The 19,689-nt window shown below is 38.0% G+C and overlaps 1 protein-coding gene across 1 annotated transcript in view; it reads left to right on the forward strand.

Moving 5' to 3' along the window:
• Positions 1–3,742: 3,742 nt before the first annotated feature.
• Lekr1 (leucine, glutamate and lysine rich 1) overlaps positions 3,743–19,689 on the forward strand; it is a 319,603-nt gene continuing 303,656 nt past the window's right edge. The window contains exon 1 of the mRNA XM_004652098.2: positions 3,743–3,957. Coding sequence (XP_004652155.1) covers positions 3,743–3,957 — 215 coding nt within the window. The remainder of the gene's footprint in view (positions 3,958–19,689) is intronic.

Below are 19,689 nucleotides of genomic sequence, written 5' to 3' on the forward strand. Positions count from 1 at the left end.
CTCAGGGGAGGCTGTAGGAATATTAAGTAATTTTTGGTTAAGCATGGTAATATAAACTGTAACCCCAGAATATGGGAGGCTGAGGTAAGACAAAAGCGGGTGAAAGCCAGTGTGGGCCACTTACCAAATTCCATGCCAGACAGGGCTACACAGCAAGAAACTGGGTAAAAAAAAAAAAATTCTTAAAAAGTACTCCTCAAGTAATCCAAGAGTTGATTTCAATTTTGTGCCTTAGAGCAAATATTTTATGAAGTTGCCTCTTATTCTTTATGAAAAACAAAATGAACAGAGGCACTTGAGGAGTATTTATATTCAAGATGACTATCTACTTCTTGACATGTCAAAATTCCATTTTCCCCTGTTTTGACAAGAGCTGTAGGTACACTCTATCTATGGACATGAGAGGATTTCACTACAGTAAATAAATATAAAATAAGTGATTGAAGACCTAGGTATTGTGAGCTGGGTATGGTGGCTCACGCCTTTAATCCCAGCACTCGGGAGGCAGAGGTAAGTGGATTGCTATGAGTTCAAGGCCACCCTGAGACTATATAGTGAATTGCAGGTCAGCCTCAGCTGGAGTGAGACCCTACCTCAAAAAGCCAGGAAAAAAAAAAGACATAGGTATTGGTTATGATAAAATGGGTTTTAATCTCAGCTTCACCTATTAGCTGGCTAATAGTCTCAGTTTCAACTATAAAATAAACTACCTATAAAGGGGAAAAGACCTAATCTAGAGAGAAGAGATTAAGTTCAAAATGCTTTTTCTACTAGTAGGTATTTACTTATTTATTTGTGTTTGCTTTCTCTGTGTGTATGTTTCTGGGTGTATGCATGCCATGGCTTATAGCCTTGAGATGTCTCTGTTCTTTTTCCACCTTCTTTGAGACAGGGCTTTCTGTTGCTGCAAACAAATGCCAGTCTTGCTGGCTGAGAACTTTGGATTCTATGGGCTCTGCCAACCATTTTCTAGACACACTGGAATCATAGACAGGAGCCACTTTGCATCTATATTTGTGTGGGTGCTGGAGAGAACTGGAGTCAGGTCAGCAGGCTTTACAAGCAAGCATATTTAACTGTTGAGTCATCTCCTCAGACTCTACTTTTTGACAGGATGTTAAATTCTGTAAAAATCATGAAATGGGGCTGTAGAGATGGCTTGGTGGCTAAGGCTTTTGCCAGCAAAGCCAAAGGACCCAGGTTCAAGTCCCCGCTATCCATGATGCAGAAGGTGGCACATGTGTTTGGAGCTTGTTTGCAGTGGCTAGAGGCCCTGGTGCTTCCATTCTCTCTCTCTCTTTCTCTGCATCTGCCTCTTTCTCTCTCTTAAATAAATATGTATGTATTTATTTTTAAAAATCATGAAATGTTGAAACTGAATAAGAACTTAGAGTTCAGACTGGGGAGATGGCTCAGCAGTCAAAGGGCATTTTCTTGCAAAGCGTGCTGACCTGGGTTCAATTCCCTAGTACCTATGTAAAAGCAGATGCAAAAAGGTACATGTATCTGGAGTTTGTTTGGTATAGCAAGAGACCCTGGTGCATCCATTCTCTTTCTCTTCCCCTCTTCCCTTTCTCTCTTTACAAATGAATAAATAAAAATAGAAATCAACTCATTTGGTCAATGTCATAATTTTATTTTACTTTTTAACTTTCATTGACAGCTTCCATATATACAATATACCATGGTCATAATCTCCTCCCACCAGAATCCCTTTTCTCCCTCCTGAATACACTAGCTCCACTGAATCTCTTCTTCTTTCCAACTAGTCCCTGTTCCATTTTTATATCATCATTTAAATTTTTATTTTCATATTATTCAGGTCTTGTGTAGGTAGAACCAGCTACTGTAAGGTCATGAGTGCCAAGTCACTTTGTGGTTGGAAGGTGGTATTGCAAAGCACTCCTCCCTTCCTTTGGCTCTTAGGTTTTTTCTGCCACTTCTTCTGCAATGGTCCCTGAGCCTTGGAGGGTGTGATAGAGAAGGATCATGTAGAGCTGAACACATCACTGCCTCTTCTCAGCATTTTGATAAATTCTGAATCTCCCAAGTGGTCACCACCATCTGAAAAGAGAAGCTTCTGTAAGCAAAAGTAAGAGTAGTATTAATTTGAATGTATGTTCCTCCTAGACTTTTATTTTATTTTATTTTATTTTTGTTTTATTAAAGCTTGTAACTTTGGTTGCCAGTTGCCTGGCTGAAGGAGGTGTCACTGGGGGAGGGAGGAATCCTGGGTCCATCCATAAGGTGTAGAGCTAAGGTTTGGGCTCTGGCCAGTTTTATGTGTGCTGGTATTGGTGCTTGCTGGTGGTATGGCTGCTTGGGTTTATGAATGGGAGCCAGCTTCTTCTGCCATTTGATGGAACTTCCTCTGGATCTGTAAGCTTGGGAATAAATCCTTTTCTCCCAAAAAACTGTGTTTGGTTGGATCCCAGCAATGTGAAACTGACTACTACAGGGCATAAATGTAAGTATTTGTTTATTAAAAAAATTATTTATTTGAGAGGGGGAGGGTTGTGTGCATGTGTGTGTGCACATGCACGTGCGCGCGCGCGCACACACACACACACACACCAGGGCCTTTTACCACTGCAAATAAACTGCAGATACATGCACCACTTTGTGTATTTGGCACTATGTGGGTGACTAGGGAAATGAACCCAGGCCTGCATGCTTTGTAAGTAAGCACATTTAACTGCTGTATCATCTTCCCAGTCCCAATATAAGTATTTAGAGGGCAGCTTGGTGAACATAACATATCCATTTAGCTAAATGTTATAGTTCCCTTCTCATCTCTGGGATAAAAAAAAATCCCAACCAAAAGCAAATGGTAGAAGTAAAGTTTTTATTTTGGTTTATAATCTGGAGGGGAAGCTCCATGATGACAGGGGAAAACATGGCATGAACAGAGGCTACAGCAGGTATAAACCAGCAGCAAGAGAGTGAGCCAAGTTCTAGCAAAGGATCTGGCTATAACACCCCTAAGCCCACCCTTGGAAACACACCTCCTCCAGCAAGGCTCTACCTCCTAAATTATCACCACCTGAGTACCAAGCATTCAGAATACATGACTTTATGGGGGGACATCTGATTCAAACCACCATGCCAAATAACAATAATGGTTCCCCCCTTTAGGCTTATTATTTCCCCAGCCACAGCAAAATAATGAACACAATAAGATCTGAAAAAGACAGAGGCAACTCTTAGATCACAGTGTAATTGGCAATGAAAGGCCACTGATTTCTTCCAACTTTATGGAAAACTCATTTTAATATAAGAACTGCAAAGATGTTTTCACCATTTTTAGTTTTAGCTTATGGAAAATATTTCAAGAGTAAATCCTTAGGGATCCCATGGGGAAAGAGCTAATCTGAGAGACCCTTTCCCAGTTCCAAGGTTTTGTGTTTTAAACTTTTTTCTTTTCTTTTTGGTTTTTTTGAGGGAGCGTCTCACTCTAGCTCAGTCTGAGCTGGAATTCACTCTGTAGTCTCAGGGTGGCCTTGAACTCACAGCGATCCTCCTACCTCTGCCTCCCAAATGCTGGGATTAAAAGAGGGCGCCATCATGCCCGGCTGCTTTAGAATTTTTATCCAGCTGTAGGTATGTCATAAGTATGTTTCTGTGGCACAGTATTCTGTGTATTTGATTTGTCTGACCAGCAGGGTTGCAGTAACATCTTTGTTTAAACTTTGTTTTTCAAAATTAAAGACAGCATTCAGTAATGATATATTCTATTTCCTAGATGTCTCCTGAAGAAACTGTTTGTAAATACTGTGGGGTCAGCTATCTGATTCTTCATGAATTTAAGGCTATGGAAGAAAAACTGAAAGCAATGGAAGAAGAGATGAAATTTTACCAAGGAAGCATAGAACGTGAGAATAGACTTCAAGAAAAGCTGCAGTCTCTTAGCCAAGAGTTTGAACAGTATAAACATGACAATGAATCCAAAAGAGAAAGGTTGGAATATGTTTTCTGTTTTTTACTTAGTTTGAAAGGGAAGTGTAGAAAATAGGTTTTCCCACACCTGGTGATGGATAAGTTCAGCACACAGGACTCTGAGGCAGAGGGATTTTGATTTCCAGGCTACAATGTATTTTTCTAGATCCTTTACCTTTGTTATGGATATGTTATATCTTGGTATATATTACATATGTATCTTTAATATTTGTAGCTTTCTATTTCTTCGTAGACTAACATTTAAGATAAAGAATATATTGAGGATTGTGTTCTCCTGCTTTTGCCACTTGACCATGTGTATTGGAAATTGCTGCATGTTAATGTGCATCACTGCAGCAGTGCCCTCCTATGGATACAACATGACCTATTTAGTCATTTTTTGTCCCAACATCTATATTATTTCTAGCATTTGTTATTGTATATAGTATTTATATTCTTCAAGCATATTTTTTTCCTTAGGATAAATGCTTAGAAGTGTAAAACAAAGAAAATGCCAATTTAAAAATTTGACGACTATTAATACCAAACGGTCCTTTGAAAAGACAGCATCACTTTACATTTGATGAATTATTTATGAAGTGTGTTTTTCTATACATTTTTAATATTGGCATCTTTTTTCAGTCTTTCAAATGGGAAAATAGTACTTTATGGTTATGTAATTTATAGTTCTTTATTAGAAGCTGAATATTTTTTATATGTATGTAAGATATTTATGTTTTTTCCTCTCGTGATACCTTCCACAGAAATGGTCCCGTTCTCTATTGGGTTATTTTTGTTTACAGGAGTTTCAATATAATAGAGTCCTTATACTTTAGGCCTCTAGCCATTGCAAACACAATTCAGACACATGCACCACCTTGTACATCTGGCTTACATGGGTACTGGAGAATTGAACCTGTGTCCTTTGGCTTCACAGGCAAGGGCCTTAACCACTAAGCCATTTTTCCAGCCCAGTGGTAATATTTTTCATGATTTGTTGTTTTATTTTACTTTATTTATTGTACTGTTTTTAAATATATTTATTTGGGAGAGAGAGAAAGAGAAAGTGAGTGTGAGAGTTAGAGTGAATATGGGCACACCAGAGTCTCCTGCCACTGCAAACGAATTCTAAATGCATCTGTCACTTTGTGCATCTGGCTTTAAGGGATACTTAATGAAATTAATGAAATTGCGGCAGTTAGGCTTTATAAGCAAGCACCTTTAATCACTGAGCCATCTCTCCAGCCCCATTTTATTCTTTTTAATTGTGTGAGTGTGAGGCACACACCAAACAGACACATGCATGCTTGTGTGTAGAGGTCAGCGGACAACCTTGGGTGCTGATTCTTCTGTCATCACCTTCCATATCCCATAGGAGGACTGGGGTTATAGATGCTACTGCACCTGCTTTTATAGAGTTCTAGGGATCTGATCCAAAGTCCGACACTTGAACTACAAGATTTTTATCCACTGAATAATCTCTCCAGCACTGCGTTTTTTTTTTTGTTTGTTTTTTTTTTTTTTTTTTTTGTGTGTGTGTGTACATTTTCTTTTCTTTTTAAGTAAAATGCTATGCAGTGCCAATTTCTGGTTGGATAGGGTTCTGTGTCAGTCTATTTTTGTCAAGGTAGGGTCTCAATGTAGCCCAGGCTGACCTGGCATTTACTCCATAGTCCCAGTCTATCCTCAAACTCACAGTAATCCTCCTACATCTGCCTTCTGAGTACTGGGGTTAAAGGAGTGTGTCACCATGCCTGGCATGTCACAGTCTTTTGGTTGTGAGCAACAGAAACTTACTAACACTAACCTTGACACAAAAAGGAATTTACTGGAAGAGCATGGGAATTGTAGCCCATTGAAAGAAAGGAAAAAATAAAGTGCCCTGATTTTGGAGAGGACAGGAAATGGAACTGGTTTAGGGATCTGGAACGCCTTTTTTGAGTGAATTAGCCCTTTTTTTTTTTTTTTTTTCTGCCTGGCATCATTCCTTCAAGACAACTGAGTCTTCTTGGCTTCATTTGAGGTATGTGAGCACCCTAATCCTCACCTCTGTAGTCTGAGAAAGGAAAGAACCTTGATTGACAGTTCTGATTTTATATATGAAGAAAAAGATATCATTAAAGAGAAATTACAGCTGGGCATGGTGGTGCATGCCTTTAAATCCCAACACTTGGGAGGCTGAGGTTGGAGGATTGCTGAGTTCGAGACCAGCCTGAGACTCACAGTGAATTCCAGGCCAGCCTGGGGTACAGCATGATTCTTGGGGAAAAATGTCAAGAGAAATTATACTATTCTTATCAGAAGTGGGAATAGAAATCAGACAAGTAAAAATAAAGGAGTATCATCATGAGTTCAAGGCCAGCTTGGTGAGTTCAGGATAGCCTGAGCTTTCTCAATAAGCTAAAACAAAGGTAAAAATCAAACAATAACAGAAACCTTACATTATTATTATTTTAAATATATATTTTATTTATTTATTTGACAAAGAGGGAAAGAGAGAATATATGGATGTTCCAGGGCCTCCAGCCACTGAAGATGAACTTCAGATCCTGGAAAGTCAAACTGGGATCCTTTGGCTTTGCAGGCAAATGCCTTAACCACTAAGCCATCTCTCCAGCACCTACAGTATTATTTTTGAGTTAGCTTTTTAGTGTATTTGGAAATTATATATTTGACTATGATGTGGAGTAGATTTGTGACTATATGCTTGGTGCTGCTTCCCAAATATCTGGTTTGTTATTCCAATATGTTTGGTTAATTATTTCATCTTGTCTCACTGGATATGGGATATGAATCTCTAAATTCTTGTCTGTTTTTGAACCTCTGTTTTGTGCTGTCTATTAATGAGTTAATACCATATGTCACTGCTTTGTCCTTTTGATGTATTTTTACATTTTTGCTGGGCAGGTCTGTTTTCTTTGTCTAGTACAATTTGTCTTCTGGATAAATCATAGAATTAGTACCAGATTTCATCCCATGTTATGATTCAGATTGGAGCTGTGTTTACTTTGAAGAGCAATTATATCTTGGGAGTTGATGTGTTTCTTGTTTTAAGTCTTCCTAGCTTCCCATGTCCTCAATATTCTTTAAATCTCTCTGTAATGTTCTATATTTTTTGCACATTCTTTATTAGGTTAATCTCTGGACATAGAATTATTATTGCTTTTGGGAATGCATAATTTTTGTTAGTGACATGTTCTAAAATTTCTGAATGCTAGTGATTTTTATATACTGATTTTATATTTAGCTCCCTTACTGAATTCTTTTATAATTATATGTTTTTCAGTTGATTTTTTTTGTTGTTGAGATAGATTCTCATATAGCTCATGCCATTCTTGAACTGGCTAAGGATGTCTTGAACTTCTGATCCTCCTACCTCTACCTCCCAAGTGATAGGATTCGATGTGTTACACCATTATGTCCAGTGTATTCAGTTTTGGGGATAGAGTCCAGGGCTGTGTGCATACGAGGTATGTAATCTACCAACTGAGATATATTCCTAGCTCTATTTTTTGACAGTGTTTGGATTTGAACCTATGGCTTCGTGAATGCTAGGCCAGTGCTATGCCGCTCAGATACATCTTCAACCCATATTTTCTTTGGTATATTGTGTGTGTGTATGTGTGTGTGTACACATACATACATACATACATACATACATACACACACACATAACATGTCCAGATAGGAAGTATATTTTTATTTTCCTCAATCCTTTTTGTTTTATTCAATTGGATTGACTGAGTTGAATAGAAACTTCTAGGTGGATCTTTGTCTTTATTTGTCACTTCATGAGAATTTTCCTGATGTGTTGTTTGTTTAATTGGTCATCTGCTATAGGTTTTTTTTTCCTGGTTTTTCAATGTAGAGTTTAGCCCAGGGTGACCTGGAGCTCACTATGTAGTAAAGGCCCACACCACCACGCCTGACTTTGCTATAGGTTTTTTAAAGATGCCATTTCAAATTTGAGAATTTTTTCCATTGCTTGTTCTTTAAGCTTTATTTTAAACCAGAAATAGTTACTGAATTTTAATGTCATTTTTCATCTTCTAGCAGGATGATTAAATGATTTTTCTTCTTAAATCTACTTTGTTTTTTGGTTCTTTTTTATTGGCAACTTTCATAATTATAGACAATAAACCATGATAATTCCCTCACCCCCTTACTTTTCCCTTCAAAACTCTCTCTCATATCCCCTTCCCCTCTCAATCAGTGTCTCTTTTATTTTGATGCCATCCTCATTTCCTCCTATTATGATGGTGTTGTATAGGTACTGCCATGCACTGTGAGGCCATTGTGCATCTGGAAGAGTACATTGTAAGGATTCCTACCCTTCTTTTGGCTCTTACATTCTTTTTTCTACCTCTTCCACAATGGACTCTGAGCCTTGGAAGGTGTAACAGAGATGTTTCAGAGCTGAGCACTCCCCTGTCACTTCTTTTCAGCACTATAGTGCTTTTTGAGTCATCCCAGAAGTCTCTGCAATATGAAAAGAGAGACTTCTCTAACCAAAAGTCAGAGTAGCATTAATATATGGGTATGAATATCAAGAAAAGTGCTTACTGGGAAGTTTGGTGAGCATAGTATACACATTTAGCCAAACACCAGCAGGCTTTGCACCCCTAGGGCTCATGACTTTCCCTGTTATAGATTTTCAGTGTCAGACACACATTCCTTCTCATGGAGTGGGCCTCCAGTCCAGTTAGAGAGTGGTTGGCTTCCCCCATAACAGACATGCCACTATTGTACCCATTGGCTTATTTGGCCTGGCTGGCCCAACTTAAGGCTTTCAGTATCCACTGTTCTTTATCTCTACTGATGATTTCTTTCTATCTCATGGAGCTGCATGCAATTTAGGTTTCTCCAGCTTTCTGCCAGCTGGTCTACACAGTGGAGCTTTTCAGCCTAGCTCCAGCAAGATATCCCAGTGATCTTGCAGCACATGCATGTGGAGTCTTCAGCAACAGAATCTTACCATCTACTTGTGGTGGGAAACCAAGGCCTTGACAATTACCTGTAACATTTTGGGGGCATTAGGGACCTCCCTGCCCAACAACTCATTGGGAAGTATCCCATTGCTGACACTAGAAATTTTCTAGTAACAATCTATGGTTTCTAGGTGCACCATTGTGCATAAAAGTATGTTTCTATATGATGTATTCATACCCTCTTGGATTTTGATTAACTCTTCCCTCAAACTTATAGCTGAGCATAGTGGCACATGCCTTTAATTCCAACACTTGGGAGGCTGAGGTAGGAGGATCTCTGAGTTCAAGGCCTTCTAAGATATCCAGAATCCCAACACCATTTGTTGAAGAGGCTGTCTTTCCTCCAATGAGTATTTTTGGCATTTTTGTCAAAGATCAGGTGGCTGTAGCTGCCCAGACTTATATCTGGGTCCCTGGGTCCTCTGTCCTGTTCCATTGATCTATATGTCTGTTTTTGTGCCAGTGCCATGCTGTTTTTATTACTACAGCTTTGTAAAATAGGTTAGAATCAGGTATGGTGATACCACCAGTCTTATTTTTGTTGTTCAAAATTGTTTTGGCTGTTCAAGTTTTTTTGTGTTTCCAAATGAATTTTAGGATTGTTTTTCTATTTCTGTGAAGAATACCATTGGAATTTTGATGGGGGTTGCATTAAATGTGTAGATTGCTTTTGGTAAGAATGACATTTTCAAAATATTAATTCTTGGGGGGCTGGAGAGATGGCTTAGTGGTTATGTGCTTGCCTATGAAGCCTAAGGACCCTAGTTTGAGGCTAGATTCCCCAGGACCCATGTAAGCCAGATGCACAAGGTGGCACATGAATCTGGAGTTCATTTGCAGTGGCTGGAGGCCCTGGCATGCCCATCCTCTCTCTCTCTCACTCACTCTCTCCCTCATTCTCTCTCTGTCTATTACTCTAAAATAAATATAACTAAAAATAAACAAAAAGTATTGGTTCTTCTAATCCAAGAACATGGATGCCTTTCCATTTCCTAATGTCTTCTGCCATTTTTCTTGAGTGTCTTAAAGTAGAGATACTTCACTTCCTTGGTTGGGTATATTCTAAGGTTTTTTTTTTGTTGTTGTTGTTGTTTTTTTGAGGCAATTGTTGAATGGGAGTAATTCCCTGGTTTCATCCTTAGCATGTTTGTTACTAGTATATAGGAAGGCTACTGATTTCTATGTGTTTATTTTATATGATGCTACATTGCTGAAAAAGTTTATCAGCTCCAATAGTTTTCTGGTAGAGTCTTTAGGGTCTTTTAATTATAGAATCATATCATATGCTAGTAATTATAATGTGATCTCTTAGTTTCCAATTTGTATCCCTTTTATGTGTGTCCCTTGCTTTATTGCTATAGCTAAGACTTCCAGTACTGTATTAAGCAAAAGTGGGGACAGTGCACAACCTTGTCTTTTTCATGATTTTAGTGGAAAAGCTACAAGTTTTTCTCCATTTAGTAATATGTTGGCTGTAGGTTTATTTTTTTTTTAATTTTTATTAGCATTTTCCATGATTATAAAAAAAATCCCATGTTAATTCCCTCCCTCCCCCCACACTTTCCCCTTTGAAATTCCTTTCTGCATCACATTACCTCTCCATCACAATCATTGTACTTACATATATACAATATCAACCTATTAAATACCCTCCTCCCTTCCTTACTCTTCCCTTTATATCTCCTTTTTAACTTACTGGCCTCTGCTACTAAGTATTTTCATTCTCACGCAGAAGACCAGTAATCTGTAGCTAGGATCCACATATGAGAGAGAACATGTGGAGCTTGGCTTTCTGGGCCTGGGTTATCTCACTTAATATAATCCTTTCCAGGTCCATCCATTTTTCTGCAAATTTCATAACTTCATTTTTCTTTACCGCTGAGTAGGACTCCATTGTATAAATGTGCCACATCTTCACAATCCACTCATCAGTTGAGGGACATCTAGGCTGGTTCCATTTCCTAGCTATTATAAATTGAGCAACAATAAACATGGTTGAGCACATACGTCTAAGGAAATGAGATGATTCCTTTGGATATATGCCTAGGAGTGCTATAGCTGGGTCATATGGTAGATCAATCTTTAGCTGTTTTAGGAACCTCCACATTGATTTCCACAATGGTTGGACCAGATTGCATTCCCACTAGCAGTGTAGAAGGGTACCTTTTTTTCCACATCCTCGCCAACATTTATGATCATTTGTTTTCGTGATGTTGGCCAATCTGACAGGAGTGAGATGGAATCTCAATGCAGTTTTAATCTGCATTTACCTGATGACTAGTGACATAGAACATTTTTTTAGATGCTTATATGCCATTCGTATTTCTTCCTTTGAGAATGCTCTATTTAGCTCCATAGCCCATTTTTTGATTGGCTTGTTTGATTCCTTATTATTTAACTTTTTGAGTTCTTTATATATCCTAGATATTAATCCTCTATCTATATATAGCGGCGAAGATTTTTTCCCATTCTGTAGGTTGCCTCTTTGCTTTTTTCACTGTGTCCTTTGCAGTGCAAAATCTTTGTAATTTCATGAGGTCCCAGTGACTAATCTGTGGTTTTATTGCCTGAGCAATTGGGGTTGTATTCAGAAAGTCTTTGCCAAGACCAATATGTTGAAAGGGTTCCCCTACTTTTTCCTCAGGCAGTTTCAGAGTTTCAGGTCTGCTGTTAAGGTCTTTAATCAATTTGGACTTAATTCTTGTGCATGGCAAGAGAGAAGACTCTGTTTTCATCCTTCTGCAGATATATATCCAGTTTTCCCAACACCATTTGCTGAAGAGGCTGTCTTTTCTCCAGCGAGTATTTTGGGCATTTTTATCGAATATCAGGTGGCTATAGCTACTTGGGCTTACATCTGCGTCCACTATTCTGTTCTACTGATCTACATGTCTGTTTTTGTGCCAGTACCACACTGTTTTTGTTACTGTGGCTCTGTACTATAAGATAAAATCAGGTATGGTGATACCACCAGCCTTATTTTTGTTGCTAGGTATTATTTTAGATATTCGAGGTTTTTTGTGATTCCAAATGAATTTTTGGATTGTTTTTTCTATTTCCATGAAGAATGCTATTGGAATTTTGATAGGGATTGCATTAAAGATGTAGATTGCTTTTGGTAAGATTGCCATTTTTACAATATTGATTCTTCCAATTTAGGAACAGGGGACGTTTCTCCACTTTCTAGTGTCTTCTGCAATTTCTCTCTAGAGTGTTTCAAAGTTCTCATTGTAGAGATTCTTTACTTCCTTGGTTAGGTTTATTCCAAGGTACTCGATTTTCTTTGATGCAATTGTGAATGGGAGTGATTCTTTGATTTCATCCTCTGTCTGTTTGTTGTTAGCATATATGAAGGCTACTGATTTCTGTGTATTTATTTTGTATCCTGCTACATGGCTGTAGGATTTGATCAGCTCTAACAGTTTGCTAGTAGAGTTTTTAGGGTCCTTTATGTATAGAATCATGTCATCTGCAAATAATGATAACTTGATCTCTTCCTTTTCATTTTGTATCCCTTTTATGTATGTCTCTTGCCATATTGCTACGGCTAAGTCTTCCAAAACTAATAAAAGTGGATACAGTGGACACAATTGTCTTGTTCCTGATTTTAGTGGAAAAGCTTCCAGTTTTTCTCCGTTTAGTAATATGTTGGCTGTAGGCTTGTCATAAATAGCTTTTATTATATTGAGATATGTTCCTTCCATTCCCAGTCTCTGTAGGACTTTTATCATGAAGGGATGTTGGATTTTGTCAAATGCTTTCTCTGCGTCCAGTGAGATGATCAGGTGATTTTTGTCCTTCAACCCGTTTATATAATATATTACATTTATAGATTTGCCTATATTGAACCATCCCTGCATCTCTGGGATAAAGCCTAGTTGGTCAGGATGAATGATCTTTTTGATATACTCTTGTATTCTGTTTGCCAATATTTTGTTGAGAATTTTTGCATCTATGTTCATGAGGGAGATTGGTGTGTAATTTTCTTTTTTTTCTATCTTTGCCTGGTTTTGGTATCAGGGTGATGCTGGCCTCATAGAAGGAGTTTGGTAGATTTCCTTCCTTTTCTATTTCATGTCAAAGCTTAAGAAACAATGGTGTTAGCTCTTTCTAAAAGGTCTGGTAAAATTCAACAGTGAATCCATCTGGGCCTGGGCTTTCTGTTGTTGGGAGATTATTGATAAATGTTCGGATCTCCATGTTTGTTATAGGTCTATTTAAATGATTAATCTCATTTTTATTTAATTTAGGTAGGTCATATAAATCAAGGAAATCATCCATTTCTTTCAGATTTTCATAGTTTGTGGAGTATATGCTTTTATAGTATGTCCCTATGATTTTTTGAATTTCTCTGGAATCTGTTGTGATGTTACCTTGTTCATCTCTGATTTTATTAATTTGTGACTCTTCCCTCTTTCTTTTGATCAGATTTGCTAAGGGTTTATCACTCTTGTTTATCCTTTCAAAGAACCAACTCTTTGTTTCATTGATTCTTTGGATTTTTTTTTTCTTTTTCTATTTCATTAATTTCTGCCCTAATCTTTATTATTTCTTCCCATCTACTGATTTTTGGTTTGCCTTTTTTTCTTTTTCCAAGGCTTTAAGGTGAAGCATTAGTTCGTTTACTTGCGAATTTTCTAATTTCTTAATATAGGCACTTAAGGCTATAAATTTACCTCTTGGACTGCCTTCATTGTGTCCCAGAGATTTTGATATGTTATGTTCTCATTATCGTTTGATACTATAAATTTTTTGATTTCCTTCTGGATTTCTTCATTGACCCATTCATCATTTAGTAGTGTATTGTTTAGTTTCCATGATTTTGTGTATGCTCTATAGCCTTTCTTGCTACTGATTTGTAGTTTAATTCCATTGTGGTCAGATAGAATGCATGGAATTATTTCAATTGTCCTGAATTTGTTAAGATTTGCTTTGTGTACTAATATAGGGTCTATTTTAGAGAATGTTCCATGTGCTGCTGAAAAGAATGTATATTCTGTAGCTTTTGGATGAAATGTCCTGTATATATCTGTTAGGTCCATTCCTTCTATGACCTCATTTAGTCCAGATGCCTCTCTGTTTATTTTTTCTCAGGATGACCTCTCAATTGATCAGAGTGGGGTGTTAAAGTCACCCACCACAACTGTGTTTGGTGTTATCTGTAACCTTAGTTCTAATAGTGTTTGTTTGATGAATTTGGGAGCCCCCATGTTCGATGCATATATGTTTAGCATTGTAATGTCCCCCTGTTGGAGTGTGTCCTTAATCAATATAAAGTGACCTTCCTTATCTTTCTTGATTAATGTTGGACTAAAGTCTACCTTGTTATATATTAGGATAGCATCCCCTGCTTGTTTTCTAGGCCCATTTGCTTGAAACACCATCTTCCAACCTTTCACCCTAAGATAACGTCTATCCTTTGTAGAAAGGTGAGTTTCTTGGAGACAACAAATTGTAGGATACTTCCTTTTAACCAGTCTGCAAACCTATGTCTTTTGTTGGGGCATTGAGGCCGTTGACATTAAGAGATATTATTGAAAGGTGTGTATTTATGTTTGCCTTTTTTTTTTTTTCTTTTTTGTGGTTCTGGTTCTACCTGTGCTGTCTTGTGTTAACTAGTACTTGAGTATTGCTTGTTTTTTCTAGGTTCCTTATATGTGTGCTTTTCCTTTTCCTCAGCATGGAGGATTCTATCAAGTATTTTCTGTAGAGCTGGTTTTGTCCTCAAATACTTCTTTAAGCTGCTTTTGTCATGGAATGTCCTTATTTCTCCGTTTATTTGAATGGGTAACATTGCAGGATAAAGTAATCTTGGTTGACAGTTGTTATCTTTCAGAACTTGGAATATATCACCCCAAGCTCTTCTGGCTTTAAAAGTTTGTGCTGAATAATCTGCTGTAATCCTGATGGGCTTGCTTTTGTAGGTAACTTGCTTTGTCTTTCTAACTGCTTTCAATACTTTTTTAAAAAATTTATTTATTTTGAGAGCGACAGACACAGAGAGAAAGACAGATAGAGGGAGAGAGAGTGAATGGGCATGCCAGGGCTTACAGCCTCTGCAAACGAACTCCAGATGCGTGCGCCCCCTTGTGCATCTGGCTAACGTGGGACTTGGGAAACTTAGCCTTGAACCGGGGTCCATTGGCTTCATAGGCAAGCGCTTAACCGCTAAGCCATCTCTCCAGCCCTCAATATTTTTTCTTTAGTGTGTGTTTGGAAGTTTGATTATAATATGACGAGGAGAGGTTCTTTCCATGTTTTGATTGGCTGGGGTTCTAAAGGCTTCCTGCATCTGCATTGGCACCTGATTCCCAATTTGGGGGAATTTTTCTTCTACGGTTTTATTGAAGACATCTACTATGCCTTTGGAGTGGAATTCTTCTCCTTCTACTATGCCCTGAATTCTTATATTTGCTGTTTTTATAGTGTCCCGAATATCTTGAAATCCCACTCATACTTTTCTATAAGTTTGTCTTTCTCTTTGTTGGACTGTATTAGATCTGCCACCTGGTCTTCTAGCTTAGATATTCTGTCCTCTCCCTCATCCATCCTACTGGTGAGATTTTCTACAGAGTTTTTTATTTCATTAACTGTGTTCTTCATTGCTAGTAATTCTGACTGGTTTTTCTTTATTATTTCTATTTCCTTATTTATGTTTTGTATTGCCTTCTTTATTTCATGAAATTGGTGTCCTGCATCTTCTTTGATTCCTTTGATTTCCTCTTTGAGTTCCTCTTTGACTCCTTTGATTTGTTCTCTGACTTGTTTGATCATATTTACAATCATTCTTTTGAAATTTTTCTCAGGCATTTCCTCTAACTCATTCTCACTGGAGGTCATTTCTGATGCATTAAGACTTTTAGGTGGATTTATATTGTCTTGCTTTTCAGTGTTTCTTGTGTTATAATGTATATATTTTTGCATCTTGGATTAAGTTAATGTTTGGTATTTCTAGCTAGCTGAGTATTCTTAGCTGTATCAATTGATTTGATGTTATATATTTTCAGGGTAGGTTCTTAAGCTGTTAGGTGTGGCTCTTAAGACTCTCAGAGTATCTACAAAGGTGCCCCTAGGGGTTGAGTTTCCCTGCTATGGGAGTACTCAAGTAGGCTGAGTGGAATAAAATACAGGTAGATTCTAAAACTTAATTAAACACTGTACCCATTCAATCAAAAACAGCCCCAAGTGTGTATGCCAGAGTAGTTATTATAACAACCAGATCCTCTATCAACATAGAGGTTAAGATTTCTGGTCTGTTGAGGGATCCAAGTCAGCTAGTGACCCAGTGTGACCCTTCCCTGGTTCAATCCCAGTTACCTTGGATGATTTTGGTCTCAGTCAAGTTGCTGCCTGGGTCGTTGGGTTGCTGTTCTGATTTCTATAGCTGGGCACTGGCTTTTCCTGTGGGGCAAACCAAGCCTGGCAACTGTGGCCCTGCAGATCAGCACCCCTGCTGATGGAACTAATGCTGCTAAATCTGCCTCTTCTGGGTCTGTCAGCAGCTGAAGCTGCTGCTGCTGGGGCCACTGCTGTTGCTGCCTTTGCTGCTGCTGAAGCTGCTGCTGCTGGGTCCACTGCCACTGCTGCCCCTGAAGCTGCTGCTGCTGTTTCTGCTGCTGCTGCCACTCCTGGGTCTGCCGCTGCTGCCTGACTGGATATGCTGCTGTTGAGGTCGCTGTTACCAGTGCCAGAGCTGCTGATGTTGCTGCCGAACTCTGCTCCTGCTTGGGTCCCGTTGTCGGCCCAAGTTGGCTTGGCCCCGTCCCAGGACCGCTGCTCTGTTCTCTGGAGCTGGGCTCAGGAGGTGGGGGAGGGGAGGGTGCCGCAGCTGCTCTGGTTCTCTCCCTGTTCCACCTGTTCTTCTACCTTGTGGTCTGCTCCTCCGTTGCTCACTACTGCTCTCCCTTCACGTTTCCTAAGTTGCGGGGTACTCTGGTGTGAGGGGAAGCTCCACACACCTGGCTTTTCCTGCGACTTGAGCCAAACCTGGCTACTTTTTGGTGTGCTGCCACCATCGCCGTGGTTGGCAGAGCTGCCGGGGCTGCTTTTGCTGGCCTGTGTGGGCTCCGGATGCTCTGGATCTCTTCTACTTCTGTGCTGCTTCTTCAATTTCCTATACATCTCACTTTTTAGTAAAAGTGTGTATTTTGCTGAGTTTTTTTTTGGTCTTTTTTCCCCCACAGGCTGCTTTGGCGTGGTACCTATGCTGCCATCTTAACCAGAAGTCAGCTGTAGGTTTATTATAAATAGCCTTAATTATGTTATCATATGTTCCTTTTCTTCCCGGTTTCTGTAGGTCTTTTATCATGAATGGATGTTGGATTTTGTCAGATCCTTTTTTCTGTACCTATTGAGATGATCATGAGATTTTTGTCCTTCAGCCCACTTATATAGTATATTACATTTATTGATTTGCATATGTTGAGCCATCCCTGCATCTCTGGGATAAAGCATACTTGGTCACAATGAATGATCATTTTGATATATTCTTGTATTGTGTTTGCCAATATTTTGTCGAAAATTTTTACATCTATGTTCATGAGGGAGATTGGTCTGTAATTTTCTGGTTTTTTTTTTTTGTTGTTGTTGTTGTTCTACCTTTGTCTGGTTTTGACATCAGGCCTATTCTCGCTTCATAGGAGGAGTTTGGTAGTATTCCTTCCATTTCTCTTTCATGGAAAAGTTTAAGACCAATGTGCCTTAAATGTGTTAGTTTTTCCATGAAGGTCTGGTGAAATTTACCAGTGAATCTATCTGGATCTGGACTTTTTTTAGATAGGAGATTTTCTGTGATTGCTTTGATCTCCATACTTGTTATAGGTCTATTTAAGTGGTTTATCTTGTCTTGATTTAGTTTTGGGAGGTCATATAAAGCAAGGAAATCATCTGTTTCTCTCACACTTTTCAAACTTAGTGGAGTATATGTTTTTAAAGTATGTCCCTATGATCTTCTGACATTTTTTGGTATCTTTTGTAATAGTGACTTTTTCATCTATAATTTTATTAATTTGTGTCTCTTTTCTCTTTCTTTTGATCAGATTTGCTAAGGGTTTATCAATCTTATTTTTCCTTTCAATGAACCAACTCTTTCTTTCACTGATTCTTTGTATTGATTTTTGATTTCTATTTCATTAATTTCTGCCCTAATATTTATTATTTCTTCTTGTCTAATGATTTTTACTTTGCCTTGTTCTTCTTTTTCAAGGCCTTAAGGTGAAGCAGTAAGTTGTTTACTTGTGACCTTTCTATTTTCTTAATCTAGGCACTGAAAGCTATAAATTTCCCTCCTAGGACTGCCTTCGTTGCATTTTGTTGTCATTGTCATTTGATTCTATGAATTTTTTGATTCCTTCTTGATTTCTTCATTAATCCCTTCATTCTTTAGTATCGTATTGTTTAGTCCCCATGATTTTACATATGCTCTATAGCTTTTTTGCTGTCGATTTGTAGTTTAATCCAACTGTGATCAGAGAGAGTGTAAGGAATTATTTCAATTTTCCTGTATTTGTTCAGGTTTGCTTTGTGCCCTATTATATGATCTATTTTAGAGAAAGTTCCATGTACTGCTGAAAACAATGTGTATTCTGTACTGTGTATGAAATATTCTGCAATTATATTAGGTCCATTTGTTCTATGATCTCATTTAATCCAGAGGCCTCTCTGTTTATTTTTTGCCAGGATAACCTGTCAATTGATGATGGGAGGGTATTTAAGTCATCCACTACAACCCTGATTAGTCTTATCTGTGACCTTATTTCTAATAGTGTTTGAGAAATTGGGGCCCCCCATTTAGGTGCATGTACATTTAGAATTGTAATATCCTCCTGTTGGAGTATTTCTTTCATCAATATAAAGTGACCTTCTTTATCTTTCCCAAGTTTTGTTGGCTTGATGTCTAGCCTGTGAGAAATTAGGATAGTGACACCTGCTTTTCCTAGTTCCATTTGCTTAAAATATCATTTTCCATCCTTTCTTCCTAACACAGTGTCCATCTTTTATGGAAAGGTGAGTTTCTTGAAGGCAACAAATAGATCCTTTTTTTTAAACCTGGTTTGCACACCTGTGTCTTTTGGTTGTAGCATTGAGGCCATTGATATTAAGAGTTGTTATTGAAAAGTGTGTCTTTATTATTGCCATTTTTCTTATTTTGCAGATCTTCCAGTTTTTCCTTTACTTTCTTGTATTAACTATTATTTGAATGTGGTTTATTTTTTAGAGGTTCCTTATGTGTATGCTCTTCTTTCTTTTCAACATGGAGGATCCTTTCAAATATTTTCTGTAGAGCTGGTTTAGTGTTCATTTATTCTTTAGCCTATTTTATGTGGAATGTTATTATTTCTCCATCAATTCAGATATATAGCTTTGTTGGATAAAGTAATCTTGGTTGACAGTTGTTACCTTTCAGAACTTGGAATACATCATTCTAAGCCCTTCTGGCTTTTAAAGTTTGTGTTGAGTAATCTGCTGTTATCCTGATGGACTTGCCTCTGTATGTGCCTTGATTTTTCTCTCTAAGTGCTTTCAATATATTTTATTTGGTTTGTGTGTTTTGTAGTTGAATTATCATTTGATGGTATGAGGATCTATCCTGATTTTGTCTGTTTGGCATTCTAAAGGCTTCTTGTATCTATATGAGCATCACTTTCCCTATTTGGGTAAGTTTCCTTCTATGATTTTGTTGAAAATACCTGTTATGCCATTAGAGTGAAATTCTTCTCCTTCTACTATGCTATGATCTTATGTTTGACCTCTTTGAAGTGCCCTG

This window comes from Jaculus jaculus, chromosome 11 (assembly GCF_020740685.1).
Source record: "Jaculus jaculus isolate mJacJac1 chromosome 11, mJacJac1.mat.Y.cur, whole genome shotgun sequence".
Taxonomy (NCBI): domain Eukaryota; kingdom Metazoa; phylum Chordata; class Mammalia; order Rodentia; family Dipodidae; genus Jaculus; species Jaculus jaculus.